This window comes from Ambystoma mexicanum, chromosome 4q, assembly GCF_040938575.1.
Source record: "Ambystoma mexicanum isolate Mex_15411 chromosome 4q, UKY_AmexF1_1, whole genome shotgun sequence".
NCBI lineage: Eukaryota > Metazoa > Chordata > Amphibia > Caudata > Ambystomatidae > Ambystoma > Ambystoma mexicanum.
The window spans coordinates 621,516,866-621,529,671 of NC_090928.1; the positions used below are offsets into that span (position 1 = coordinate 621,516,866).

Sequence of the window (12,806 nt, forward strand, 5' to 3'; positions counted from 1 at the left end):
CTCCTCCAATCACACACATGCCCTCTGGCCTCCATGCCACATTCTGTGTCCACATGTAAAAAGTTGTTGATGTTGCTTGTACCAATGCCACTACCAAGCTCACCATGCCTACTGCCCCAATTGTTAATGATGCTGCTATTTGCTGATGCCTCTGGCCTCCATGCCACATAACTGCATCCACCTTGATCGCATGTAATGATGTTGTTTCCACATGCCCTAATGCTTCCACGTCGCCTGCTCTACCCAATATCTTGCCTACGGGTATCAGTCCACTCACTATCGCTGGCCACTCTAACACCACACCACACCACTTCCTCCCCATCACTCCACCTTTAGTTGTTCCCAGTGCTCCAGATAAGATTTTGACGTGGGAGTATTTTACTCCCTATTTTTAAACTTTGAGAGTAAATGTGATTTTAAGAGTAAAAAAGACCTTTCTCCTTTGCAAGAGAGTAACATGTATTTGACATCCAGCCGAGGTGTGCAAACACTGTATGTAAATCATTAGTATAGGCAGCTTTCTGCATTGTGACAGAATACACCTTTCAATTATTTCTCTAAGGTCTGGCCATTTGATTTCTCCTGTGTATATTTAAGTCTTTAAATCACAAAAACCTAGCCAATTACATAGTAAAGCAAACAGATTGTATTGTGTTTTTTCAGGTTTGATAGAATTGTCTTTTGATGTTTTAATGAAAGCCCTCGTTTCCTGGAGCTATTACTAACTAATGGTATGCCAATGTTATGATACAACAGTACAGAGAGGCAAGGACTCCATGCCAAATTCTATATCTAATCTAATGGTCAAATCGTTATTTATATAGCACTTTTGGCAAAGCGCTGTACATAGAACATATTTATCACAATCACCACCAAACCAACGTCTCTACTCCTTTATCAACCTCGAAAGGATGAGTTGGCCTTGCCGGGATTCGAACCTGCAACCTACAAATCACGCACAGATTGCAGCAATGAGTGCTCACCCGGCTGAGCTATCTTTTTGGTTGACATGCTTCAGAGGTCGGTTAACTGAGTATTGACTTGGGTATATAATAATCACAGTACCTAGATGTTGGATGAACCATTTATGAAGCGCTACATGAAGTTAACTACCCATCTTCATTAACACGGGCACAGGTTTTGCTGAGTTTCTTTTTCAATTCCCAATGTAACTTTCATTTGTTTGTTTTTTAACAGTGCTTGCACTTCTTGGAGAGTCAGGTTCTGGATGTTTCAATTGTAGTCTTGATGATTTGACAGGCTAGAACACCTGTGATTGGTGTAATGACAATCACTCACCCTTGAGGAAAGACTGCTGCCACTGACCATTTGTAGTAATGTACCCCATTGATTGCAAGGTTGAATGGATGTAACCTAGACTGTGTATAGTCACCATTTTACACACTGTTTTTATAAGAGTGTGTAAATTTAATGAGTGCAAAAGTGATGTGCCTCTGCGTGATTATGCACACGGCACAGGAACTCTGAAAAATACAATTTGGCAATACTGGTTTGCTTTTACTGGAAAAAAAGCATCATTTGCTACAAAATATGAATTAGTGTTCCATCTTATTAATTATGCAATCCTGAAATGTTAGGAAAATAAATATGCACAGTGCTTCTGTTTGCTCCATGAGCACCAACACAGCAGAAGCTGAATAGAAAGAAACCGTTCCTTTTTATCACAGTGTGCAGTTTCTCTTTTTGAAGGGCTCCGATAAATGCATTCTGTTTCAGAGGTGGCTTGCAATTACATTGATATAGATACACATCAAAAGAAGCCTTCTGGTTTCTGTCAAGTAACCTGATCTTTGCACCGCCCTCTGCTCTAAACCTGTGTGTAAATGTACACAGGAAAATAATAAAGCTGTTGTATCTACAAGATTTTCATGCGAAAAAAGGCCCGGTACACACCTTATCTGGAGGCCTGGTTGTGCCCTCATCAACGCTCGCTCCCTCCCAGCCCACGCAGTAGACATACACAACATGATTATCGCCCACAACTTCGACCTCTGTGCGCTTACCGAAATCTGGCTACATGAAGCATCTGGCCCTGCCCTTGCATCCCCATCGGTTACACCATCTTCTGACAAGACCGCCCACTTTCTAAAGGAGGCGGGGTAGTCCTCATACCCAAAGACTCCCTTGCCATCAGAAAGACTGATCAATCAATCACACGTATCTGCGACCTCCAAACCCTCAAACTCGCCACCTCACATAACTTCACGATCACACTACACATTGTCTACCGCCCCCTGGTCCACTTGCTGACTTCCACTCCACCATCACACACCTCCTCTCAGACAACCTAAAAACCTCCTCCAAGGTTATTCTGGCAGGCAATCTTAACCCAGGAACACTTGATCCAAACGACACCCCAGCAAAATCCCTAGCCAAGGTGCTGGAAACACTAGGTTTCTCACACTCCATATCTCACAGCAAAGGTTGCACCATCAACTGGTTAGATCACCACAACTGCCCACCTGTTGTCACGCCAACTCTCCCCTCCCATGGACTGACCACCACCTTATCCTGTTCACCCTCTGCCCACCTAAATTCCAGAAACCGCTCACCATGCCTTTCCCCTCCTCCACCATCAGAAGCGCACGCCTCCTTACTAAAGAGCGATTAGCTCCCTACCTCAGTGCCCCAGCTCTAATAGCCCCATTCTCCAAAGACCCAAATGTACTCGCCCACTCCCTTAACACTATTCTCTCTGAGGCAACGGATGCCATTGCTCCCCTAACTGTCTGCAAAGCAAAGCCCACCAAACACTCCAACACCTGGTTTACCCCAGAACTCTTGGCCCTGTACTCCATAAAGCGCACAGCCCTATCTAAATGGCAAACCAACCAACTAGTCTCAGACAAACTCGAATTCAACAAACTCTCCAATGCATACAAAAAAGTGATTATTCACGCTAAGGCCAATTCATTCAATACAAGAATGGGCAATGCCAACTCTAACTGCAAGGAAATCTTAACCATCTTCAGGGAGTTATAAACTCCTGTCACCCCTCTCCTATTCCCCCCCGCACCCTCCCCTCCCAGGCCATTTTAAAAAATGAAGCCTGGTAGTCTGACATCAAATCAGCCATGCTCAACAAGGAGGACACCCTCTGGAACAAAATCCTAACTAATCAACTCTATCAGCACCTCTCTAATCCTGCCCAGTCCCTCACCTCCAACCAGGGGGCCACCAACGCAACACTTCTTTTTCAGGGACATCAACGAGACTGAAGTAGTCTCGATTATGAAGAACATTAAACCTTCCATGTGCAAAGGGATATCTGCACAGCCACCCTTATCAAGGAGTGTACAGACTTGCTCGCACCCTTCCTCACGGCGCTCATCAATGCCTCCTTTGCAGCAGGATCTGTTCCACACAGCTTCTAGGACGCGTGGGAACGCCCCCTCCTAAAAAAAAAAGAAAAAGCCTTCACTCGACCCAACCAAACCCAATAACTACAGGCCTATAACTACTGTGCCCTTCCTACAGAACATTCTAAACAAGGCAGCCTACCTGAAATTCCAGCATTTCCTAGAGTCCAATAATATCCTTGGCTCCCTACAATCAGGCTTCTGTCCAGGTCACTGAACTGAAACGGCCTTACTAGACCTTAAAAACCAAATTGATGACATTAGAGGCACATGCAAACCTGCTTTACTCCTCCTCCTAGACCTCTCAGTCGCCTTTGACCTGGTGGACCATAAGCTACTCTGTCAACACCTCTCCGCCTCAGCCTTCTTCTCCCCTAATGCAATCACCTGGATCGCCTCCTTCCTCCAAGGAAGAGCCATGTGAGTATTTTCAGACCAAGCATCGCTGACCCCAACCACCATCATATCCGAAGTCCCAGAGAGCTCCTGTCTGTCCCCCATGCTCAATATTTTTCACCATACCTCTCTTCAACACACTGGACTCAGCATTATGTACACCAACTATGCCGACGATACTAAAGTCCTCATTCCCTTTTCCTTTGACTAAGAGGCTGACTCCAAAACCCTCAACTCCACCTACTCCACCATCCACACATGGATGGCTGAGAACTGGCTCTGCCTAAATGGGGATAAGACAGAACAACTGCTGTGAGCTCCCACCGACTCGCGGATTAATCTCGATAACCTGTACCTATCTTTCACTATCGAAAACGCCACCATCCCCTTCTCTTAATCAGTCAAACCTCTGGAAGTCTACTTGGATGCCAAACAAGTTAGTGCCATTGCTGCCTCTGTAGCCTACTACACTAAACATCTTAATACCACTAGACCATTCCTCTCCACCACAAACTGTCTGTCAATCGCTAGAGCCTTAATAGGCTCAAGAATGGACTATTGTAACGTTCTCTTCATGGGAACCTCAGCTAAAAATGTGGACAAACTCAAAACCATTAAAAACCACGCCCTATGCGCTGCACTGGGCATCCCCAAAAGAGAACACATCTCCGCAGCCAGACAGCAAGCCTACTGGTTGCCTGTCCGCCAACGCGTCCTTTTCAAAACACTTGCCCTCACCCACAAATGCATCCATCACAGAGCGCCTCCCTTCCTTTCTCAGTGTCATACCTCCCGCCTCCAGACTCACAAGAACACCATATAATGTTATGCGGCTCAATATGTAACCCTGTGCGGCATTATCACCTATCTAACTAATCCTGCATATCTAAACACATGTATGGGCCAATGCAACTATGCTGTTTCCTTGTAACAGCGCCACAATGCCTCTGGGCTGTTTGGGCGCTTTACAAATGCAAATAAATAAATTGCACAAAGCCTGGTTCCCTTAATAACAAAAAAAAAAAGTACTGGTACCCCAGACGGCGATTTGAAGTCCAATAGTGATAAATGCTGCTTTCATGGGTACACAGGGCTGGAATGCTGTGCTTGGGTCTACCTGGCTCGGGCTTGAAGGCAGTTAGCAGTCCTGCCCTCCCGCAAAAGTGTTATTTAATGCTATATTGAAAACTGTTCATTTCAATGACGGGCAAGGGTCATCTTGTCCACCTGAAGTTCACATTTACCCTGCCTGCCACTATACCATATTACATACTTGCGCTCGGCTTGATCTTTCTTTGACATTTTTGTTTTTTGATTTTTGAAACCTCTGAACTTGAAAATGATGGGGCAAGCATACAATGCACGGGGCACTGCCCTGTGCAAAACGGACTGCACCCAGCTGCACAGAGCGTTGCACTGAAAACGTATTTTTAGAGCCTGATTATCTTATCAACTTATTTGTGTTCATTCATGCATCTAATCTATACATTTTACAGCACCTCGTCTCTCTGTCTTACTTCAACAGTACACAAAAATGCTGTATTGTTACTGCATTTTAGTGGCAGTGCCTGAGAGATCTCCCTCCATCCTCTGGAAGGCGCATCGGATAGTGGCCGGTTTACCCAGCCCCTTTCGGCTCCCCACCCTTGCACGAAAGGGCGGGGGACGCTGCCAACTCGCAACACTTAACATGAAAAACAAAACTGCATGTTCTTTGCATTACCCTGATGGGTCCTGTTACATTACTTTCGCCGATCTATACTTCAGAATGATCCACCCACACGTATAATCACAAATTGTGCATTAACGACAATGGAAAACATCAACTTTCTTGGTTAGAACGGTAACCAATACTATTTCAATATTATATTTGTCCAGTTCATTCTGCCATATGTAGTGTCGCCTGGAAACACATTTTGCTGTAGATGCGCCATACAAATGTTCAATAAATAAATACTTGCATTTAAGCTACGTAGGAAACGTGGCCGCGCAGCAGACCGTGGTAACCAAAAGTCCAACTCCTTCCACTGAACACGTACAAACTAACTATAAGTGGTTTATTGCCAAAACAATCTGCACACATCAAGAAAACACGAGATTATTTAAAAAAAATAAGATGCGCGTTCATTGAAAAGTTGGGACTATACATCTAATACCAATGGTACATCTTACAAAACATGGACATTGGCAGTGATTTATTTATTTATTTGGGGGGTTTACATTAAGCAGGGGAAAAATCCAAGCTGCTGGTCTGGCATGAAGTGCCACTCACTGCCCCAGCTCCCCGGAGACTCGAAGCACTCCTTGTTTTTTACTCGCAAGAGCCCATTATTGCGAGTCAATAGTTAGTGACAGTGCACGTTCTGAGGCCCGAGTTAAGGTAAAGCTGTAAAGCTTTGGCAAGGACAATGTTAAGGTTCACCATTATTATCACACACTAAAAATAACAAGAAATAAAGCCAATGTTAAACTTACCTGGGCCTCGCAAATGACCAGTAAAAAAGTAACATCTGCACATGTACAACTTTATAACATACACCAGCAAGCCAGCAGACGGTATCAAAACAGATAACATTAACCTTTAAATAATTACCAATAATGAGTTTAGATGTAATAATAACAATATCATTTCTTTATATAGCGCTTCTTGCTGGATTTTCCATGCTTCTTAGAGCTATAACAATGGGTGCAACATTGCCCAATTTAATGGTAATCCCATATCATCTCTTTAATTTTAATTGTTTTTTCGAACGTATTTGTGCTCCAAGATTGTATAACTCGGCTTCTTCTGGGAAGCATGTTGTTTGCTAACAAATCAATGTATGTACTTCATGCTTGAAATAATTTGGAGCTGGGTCCTGTTTGGCTCCTGTTTGCAGAATAGAAAAGAATATTTTAAAGTTTCACTCGTACCTGGACTTTTGACTCCAGCACAACTGGCGCTGTACAAATGTATGCCAATGAAATATGAATTTTGCGCAATAAATTGTAAAAGAATCATTAAGAATTCCTTCGATGCTTCTATGTCTCCGGTGTTAAGTAGAAGCCATTCTACTGATTCCTGACCTTGGTTATGTGGAATTAAGGTATATAAACTCCGTACATCAGCGGTAAAGAGAATTATATCATCGTTAGTGGGTATGGTAGTTAGGATGTTAAGAAAGTGAGTGGTATCTTTGATATAGGTCTTTGTGTTTTGTCTGATGGGCTGAAGAAAATAGTCCAAGTATGTTCCCAATGGTTGTAGAATACTATTCGTTGCGGACACGATGGGTCTGCCTGGTGGTTTTGATACTGTTTTATGACTTTTAGGAATAGTGTAGAATACAGGTATTCTTGGGTTTGCAGTTGTTAAAAAAACGTTGAGTTTTTTCTGATATCCAATCATTCCTCTGTGCTAGATACAGTATATATTCCAAATTTTGTTTTATTTCATTTGTGGGATCTCTGTCAATGGGGTTGTATACGGATCTGTCCATAAATTGTCCATAAATTGTCGTGAGCACTCTTGATGATAATCTTTAGTGTCTTGTATTACCATAGTGCCCCCTTTGTCGGCAGGTTTGAATGTAATGTCCTTGTTAGAAAACAGTCTTCGGATAATATTCAAATCTTTTTTGCTGAAGTTACTGTTGCGTGGTGGTTTGACTGGCGGTATAAAGGTGCTTTTGGGATCAGAACTCGAGTACATTGAATATTTGTTATGTAGATTACCTCAACACAAATGGTCACACAAGGAGTATAGATGTTATACACCAGCATATTAATGTGAAAGCGCTCAAGTGGATTATGAAATTGGAAATTTTTCCACAAGAAAGAATGTATGAATAAGGCTATAAAGCAACATTTATACAGGTACATTTTTCAACAGTTGCAGTACTGCTACCCTTGAGTAAAATGTGTAATACACGGTTGGTGTATTTTTGAATGAATATATTAATGAACATTTTATTTATTTATTTTGACTTTTTTAATTATTTTTTTCATTGATAATAGTCCCTGAAGAAGGTCCGAGATAGACCGAAATGCATTGGACGATAACATGTTTGCAAAAGTAAATAATTGAACAATAAATATACCTATATTTAAATCAACTGAGTTTATCAAGATTTTTCAACACACTTCCAAGTATCACCATATGTATCCAAGCAAGAACAGTGGGAGATCCCACTTGGGTCCTTCCAGCAGACTGGAATAACCAATCCAGTCAAGAGTATATCATTATACCAGTCTTGGACATCCTTGTAAACTTTTTTATCATTCTTTTTAAATTTGTATCATAAAGTTAGACTGTTGCATAACAGAATGCATTTACTGTCTTCATTGGAAAAATAAGCCACCTTCTCCAGTGTACAGCCAGTAAGAGTGACTGCACCCCTACCAACCTCGTCCAGGAAAAGGAACAGACAAGAGGAAACTTAAGTGAAAAGGAGAAAACCGGTTGCACACAAAAGGCAGAAAATCGTAGTAGTGCAAGAAAGGTTATATTACAGAACACATTCTGAATCGGAACCGCCCTTTCCTGTCCCTGCATAGATCTGATATTTCTAACCTCATAGTCTTCCAGATATTTACATTTCTAGTAGTTGTCAATTTCTTTTGTATCTATTTTCAAGAAAAAATAAGTTCCCCCTGCATGCTTTTTTAATTTTACAATGTCTCAATGGCAACCTTTTAGGAAAGAATTTAACTTTATAATTGACACACCTAGAACCCCAAGCATATGCTCTTTTCTAGACATGAGTTGTCATGTTTAAGCTCGGATTCCAGTGAAAAGCTTACTTTCATGTCATGCTTAGAAGTTGCTATAGCTTGGCAGCCGGCAAATATGGTCACTGACCTTTTATTTATCCTGGTCGACCCACACACCTTACGTTACTACGCCATTGCGGATGTGCCTATGTTGTACTAAGACTCCAAGAAGGGTTCCACGGTGCTTTGTAGCTATAATCTAAAATGTTAGTTGACCAATATGACCTGTGGGTTAGTTATTTGGATAGTTGGATGTTGTCATATGGCTGGTAATGCATGATGGAGGTTACAAGGTTACCATGGGTCTCTTCTGTGGCAGTAACACTAACATTGTTCCGCTCGGTGTTGAAGAGCCTGGTTTTCCATCCATGTTTTGAGGAAACCATGCTGACCCCTCACTACATCCAGGTTGGGGTCTAGTGTGGGATGGTGATGTGACGGCATACCCTTTGCAAGCTTGGTTGTGCTTGTGTCCGCCTTTCTTTGGGTTCTGTGTGCCATTCTTTTGAAGAATGAGGATCAATAGAGTGTTCATCATAGTGTTCATCACAGGTAGTACTAGTCAATCACCCATTGTTGATATTTCTACTCTCTAGGGATTCTCCATAAATGCACAGGACCCACCAACACCACCTCTACCCCCTCACTTGATTGGGCTGTTATGCCTTTTTCTGAATGGGTGGGTGGAGGAGGCTATGGGACTTTGCGAACTTCTTTAGGGCCTGTGTGTGCGCAATAAAGCTGTGGTGTTCACAATTTCTCTGCAGGGGTTCTTGGGGCTTGCCATCGAGGTAGGTAGTGTTAATTGGGCAGATGGTATAAGGTGTGTAATTGCTGTTTTAAACCGATGTCTTTTTTTCATAGCTGACTTTTCTCCCATGTGCCCGTTTGCACAACACACTTTTTTATTATTTTTTTTATTTATTTTTTACCGGAATCTATCGCTGAATTGGTCATTTACCAAATCGAAATTATTTTAAAAATGCAATATTTTAATGAGAATAGAATTCCCTCATTTCAGGATGCCTGCTGCTTGTGCTCGGAAAAGCAGGCTCTTGAACGTGACTAATGGCAAGAAGGGCCTGTACAACGCAGAATAACCCTGTGATGACTCACCCGGTACACTGCAGTCTATTTGTCGAGGAGACTGAATCATACATGGAGCGGGGAGGGGGCGCTTTTCAGGCAGCCGGCACATTCTCGGGTCAGCAAAAGCTGATGCGTTTCATGGGAAGCGCCATCGTAGGGACACTGATAACACAGACCAGGGTCATGGGTGCGGGATGTGGGGAGCATGGCATCCGTCAGCAGGTAGGTGGTCTTCACTTTCGTTTTATGTGTGATGGATGCGTGCGTGTTTCGAAGTCCTAGCCTGCATGGGTTGCAGTGCCATCCTTCTGTTTCGATGAAATCTGAATATTAGGTATCACACTGCGATGGGATCGAAAGTGGAGAAACCGGGGGATGCCTGTAGCGCCTGCGGCTTTGTTTTCGCAATGCATAGTGTCATGCAATAGAAGGAATAAATAAGCTGAAAAGGCGATGGTGTATGTCTGCAACGCATACAAATGAACCTTTTTCCTGTACTGTTGAAGGAATTGTATGTTTGGTAACCTTGATCACAATTACATTGTTTTTCCACATGCTACATTTTGTACCATTCCCAGATATACTTTCTGCATTGTAGTAGAAGAGGCAAAACACAATGCGCATTTTTGTCCTCCTGCTTGGGGCTTGCTCCTGAGCTATTCTGTATGCATAGAGAAGCTGGTGGTTGAATAGTTCTGTACCAGACTTTCCTAGCCCTCATTCTGAGATCACCAGCTGCCAGATCACGGAAACGTTGCACTGGTGCACGGTATTCGCACGAGGGCAAAGCACACACCTATTATTTCAAAGCATTTTTGCACCAGGGCCAAGTTTATCCTGGGGCTAATACAGAATGTTGTAAGTAGTGGGGCAAACGTTGCTGCGGTTCGATCACGCACTTAAACGCATTTGTTTTTTGCCTTGAACAATTTTTGGCATTGGGCTATATACAGTGTAAAAGTGCACTCCCACCAGTGCAAGGTTTCTGTAATCCGGCCCTACATTGTTGGATGCACTGTTGTAACATGCAGGCATGTGCCAGAGTAGCGTGAGTCGAGGTCGTTTTGTAATCCATTCGTGCTTAGCTAACAACTTTTTGAAAATACTGCATCCCTGGGACAGTTATGGAGGGTATTGTGCTAATTGTTGTAGTAGAGTGTGCAGAAGTCCACACTAGCCAGGACGTGACTCTCTTGTGTGGATTTTGATGGAATCGAGGCGGTATGGTAAGCGGTTATAGGCACTGGGAAGTCTATACCTCAAGCCACCCATGCCCCATTGCACCACAGGGCCAATTGTTAGTGCTGTACAGTAGAGCCATGGCCTAAGAAATGTACGCACATGGGTCTTTAGATGGCATCAGACTCGTACATAGAAGCTATACATCCAAGTGAACGTACAATGCCGTAGATCAGTCTGTCCTGCCACTCACTTGTTTCCTCGACACTTTATTTTTCAGTTGTTTTGTTGGCACCAGATCTTTTTCAAATATGTCATGGATGAACAGTGTCCTTGAATTGCTGGAGCTGTCCTCATCCAAATTCACCCTCGTTTGAGGCAGCCCATTTATGAACATTGTTTAATTTTACTGTGGCACAACCTCGGGTTTGAACCATATTGTGGTGTGTACATAGAATAAAAGACTGACTGATTGATGGCTATACCACGAAGCACCACTAAAGGGAAAATAATTCAGGTAAAAATATATCCATGACAATGTATGATTAGGTGATGTTGGTGTGCGTTTCTCTTAGGCGATTGTTCTGCAGGATGTACTTGGTTTAAGCAAACTGCATTCCGACTGGATCTGTTTAAGTTGTTGTGCCTGTGCAATATATTCAGTTTAAAACTGTTAAAACTTCACCCTTTTCACTATTCACATATTGACTACATTTTGAAACCACAGTGGAGTCAAGATGCGTGCAGCAAACGTTTGTAATGAAGGGCATCAATATGGTACTGATATATGACATGCTTTCTCTATGACAATGTCTGTTTATATCACTGGGTAAGGGATTAATCCCTAGATCCACACAGCACGGCATAGTACCTTAACAGCAAATCTCTTATTTGACCTGTACAATTTACATGATGTAAATATTATTGTTTTTGATTTAGTACCAGTCATGCAGTGCTCCAGATAAGACTTGGAAATGTTTTTACTCCTTATTTTTAAAAGTTGGGAGTACCTTTTTAAAAAGAAATGTTTTATTGAGTACAAATGTAAATCCAATTCCCAATGGCAGTATTGTATAAGAAAGTAAATATATATTTTTAACAGGAAAGAGGAAATGTTTTAGCAATAATTATTTCTTCGCATCTAATTATTCCTACACAATGAAACATACCAGTTTACTTATTCTGGACAGGCAGTGATAATCGTTTCTTCCTGTGGTACAACGTGCGCTGCATGTCCGAACACATCCATTGAGCTGTGTGTGTGAGAGAGCAGGAGCACACAGTTCCACGTGTTGGTTTCTTATTTTTTGTCAGGAGTATTTTCATTCTCTATTTTTAATTTTTTAGAGTATTTTGCAGGGACGTCATTTCACCAAAATGCCAGGGATAGCGGAAGTGACATCACATGACCCTTGACCTCTGATTACATCATAGGAAGTGATTATTTGACTCCACCCCGAAGTGACATCACAGGAAGCGATGCAACACAACCTTTTACCCCTAGACAAAACAGGAAGTAGCATCACAAAGCATTGTTCCTAAGTACACTATTAAAAATATGGTTACAATACCCATGTAATATGATACACATGGTGATCCATTCTTGTATGAAATGTATATCGGCAGAACCAAAAAATGTATATACCTGCAACTTGCGAAAAGCAAAATACATAGACCGAAATGGATACTTATTCTGTTCTAAATGCTTTTTGGAGGATTTTGTCTGCATTGTGAATTTGGGGTACAGACTAAATCGGTGACTCACCCCCCTGAAATGTGCCTGAAATAAACCTTCTGTGAGTAGCAATTATTGTATAGAATTCCAGAAAGAAGAAATTATTTGTTATTCCTATTCTTTCTTATTCAGGGTCACTGCTCAAAGTGTTACACTTATGGAATCTCCTGTTTTCTTTTTTAAAAGAAGCCCGAACAAGAAAGCCAGCCTCTCTAGAAACAGAGCCACATGGCTTTGGCCACAGCCTAGGATCTTCAATTTGTAAAACATTTTTT

General features: G+C 42.2%; 1 protein-coding gene across 2 annotated transcripts in view; it reads left to right on the forward strand.

The window, feature by feature from the left end:
* The window catches only part of SPRED2 (sprouty related EVH1 domain containing 2), a 392,302-nt gene that overhangs the window by 118,660 nt on the left and 260,836 nt on the right, over positions 1-12,806 (forward strand). The window contains exon 1 of one of the 2 annotated variants that reach the window (XM_069608159.1): positions 9,729-9,839. The exons of the other annotated variant lie outside the window; for it this stretch is intronic. Coding sequence (XP_069464260.1) covers positions 9,823-9,839 — 17 coding nt within the window. The 5' untranslated portion in view covers positions 9,729-9,822. Of the gene's footprint in view, positions 1-9,728; positions 9,840-12,806 lie in introns of those variants that run through there. 2 annotated transcript variants of the gene reach the window in all.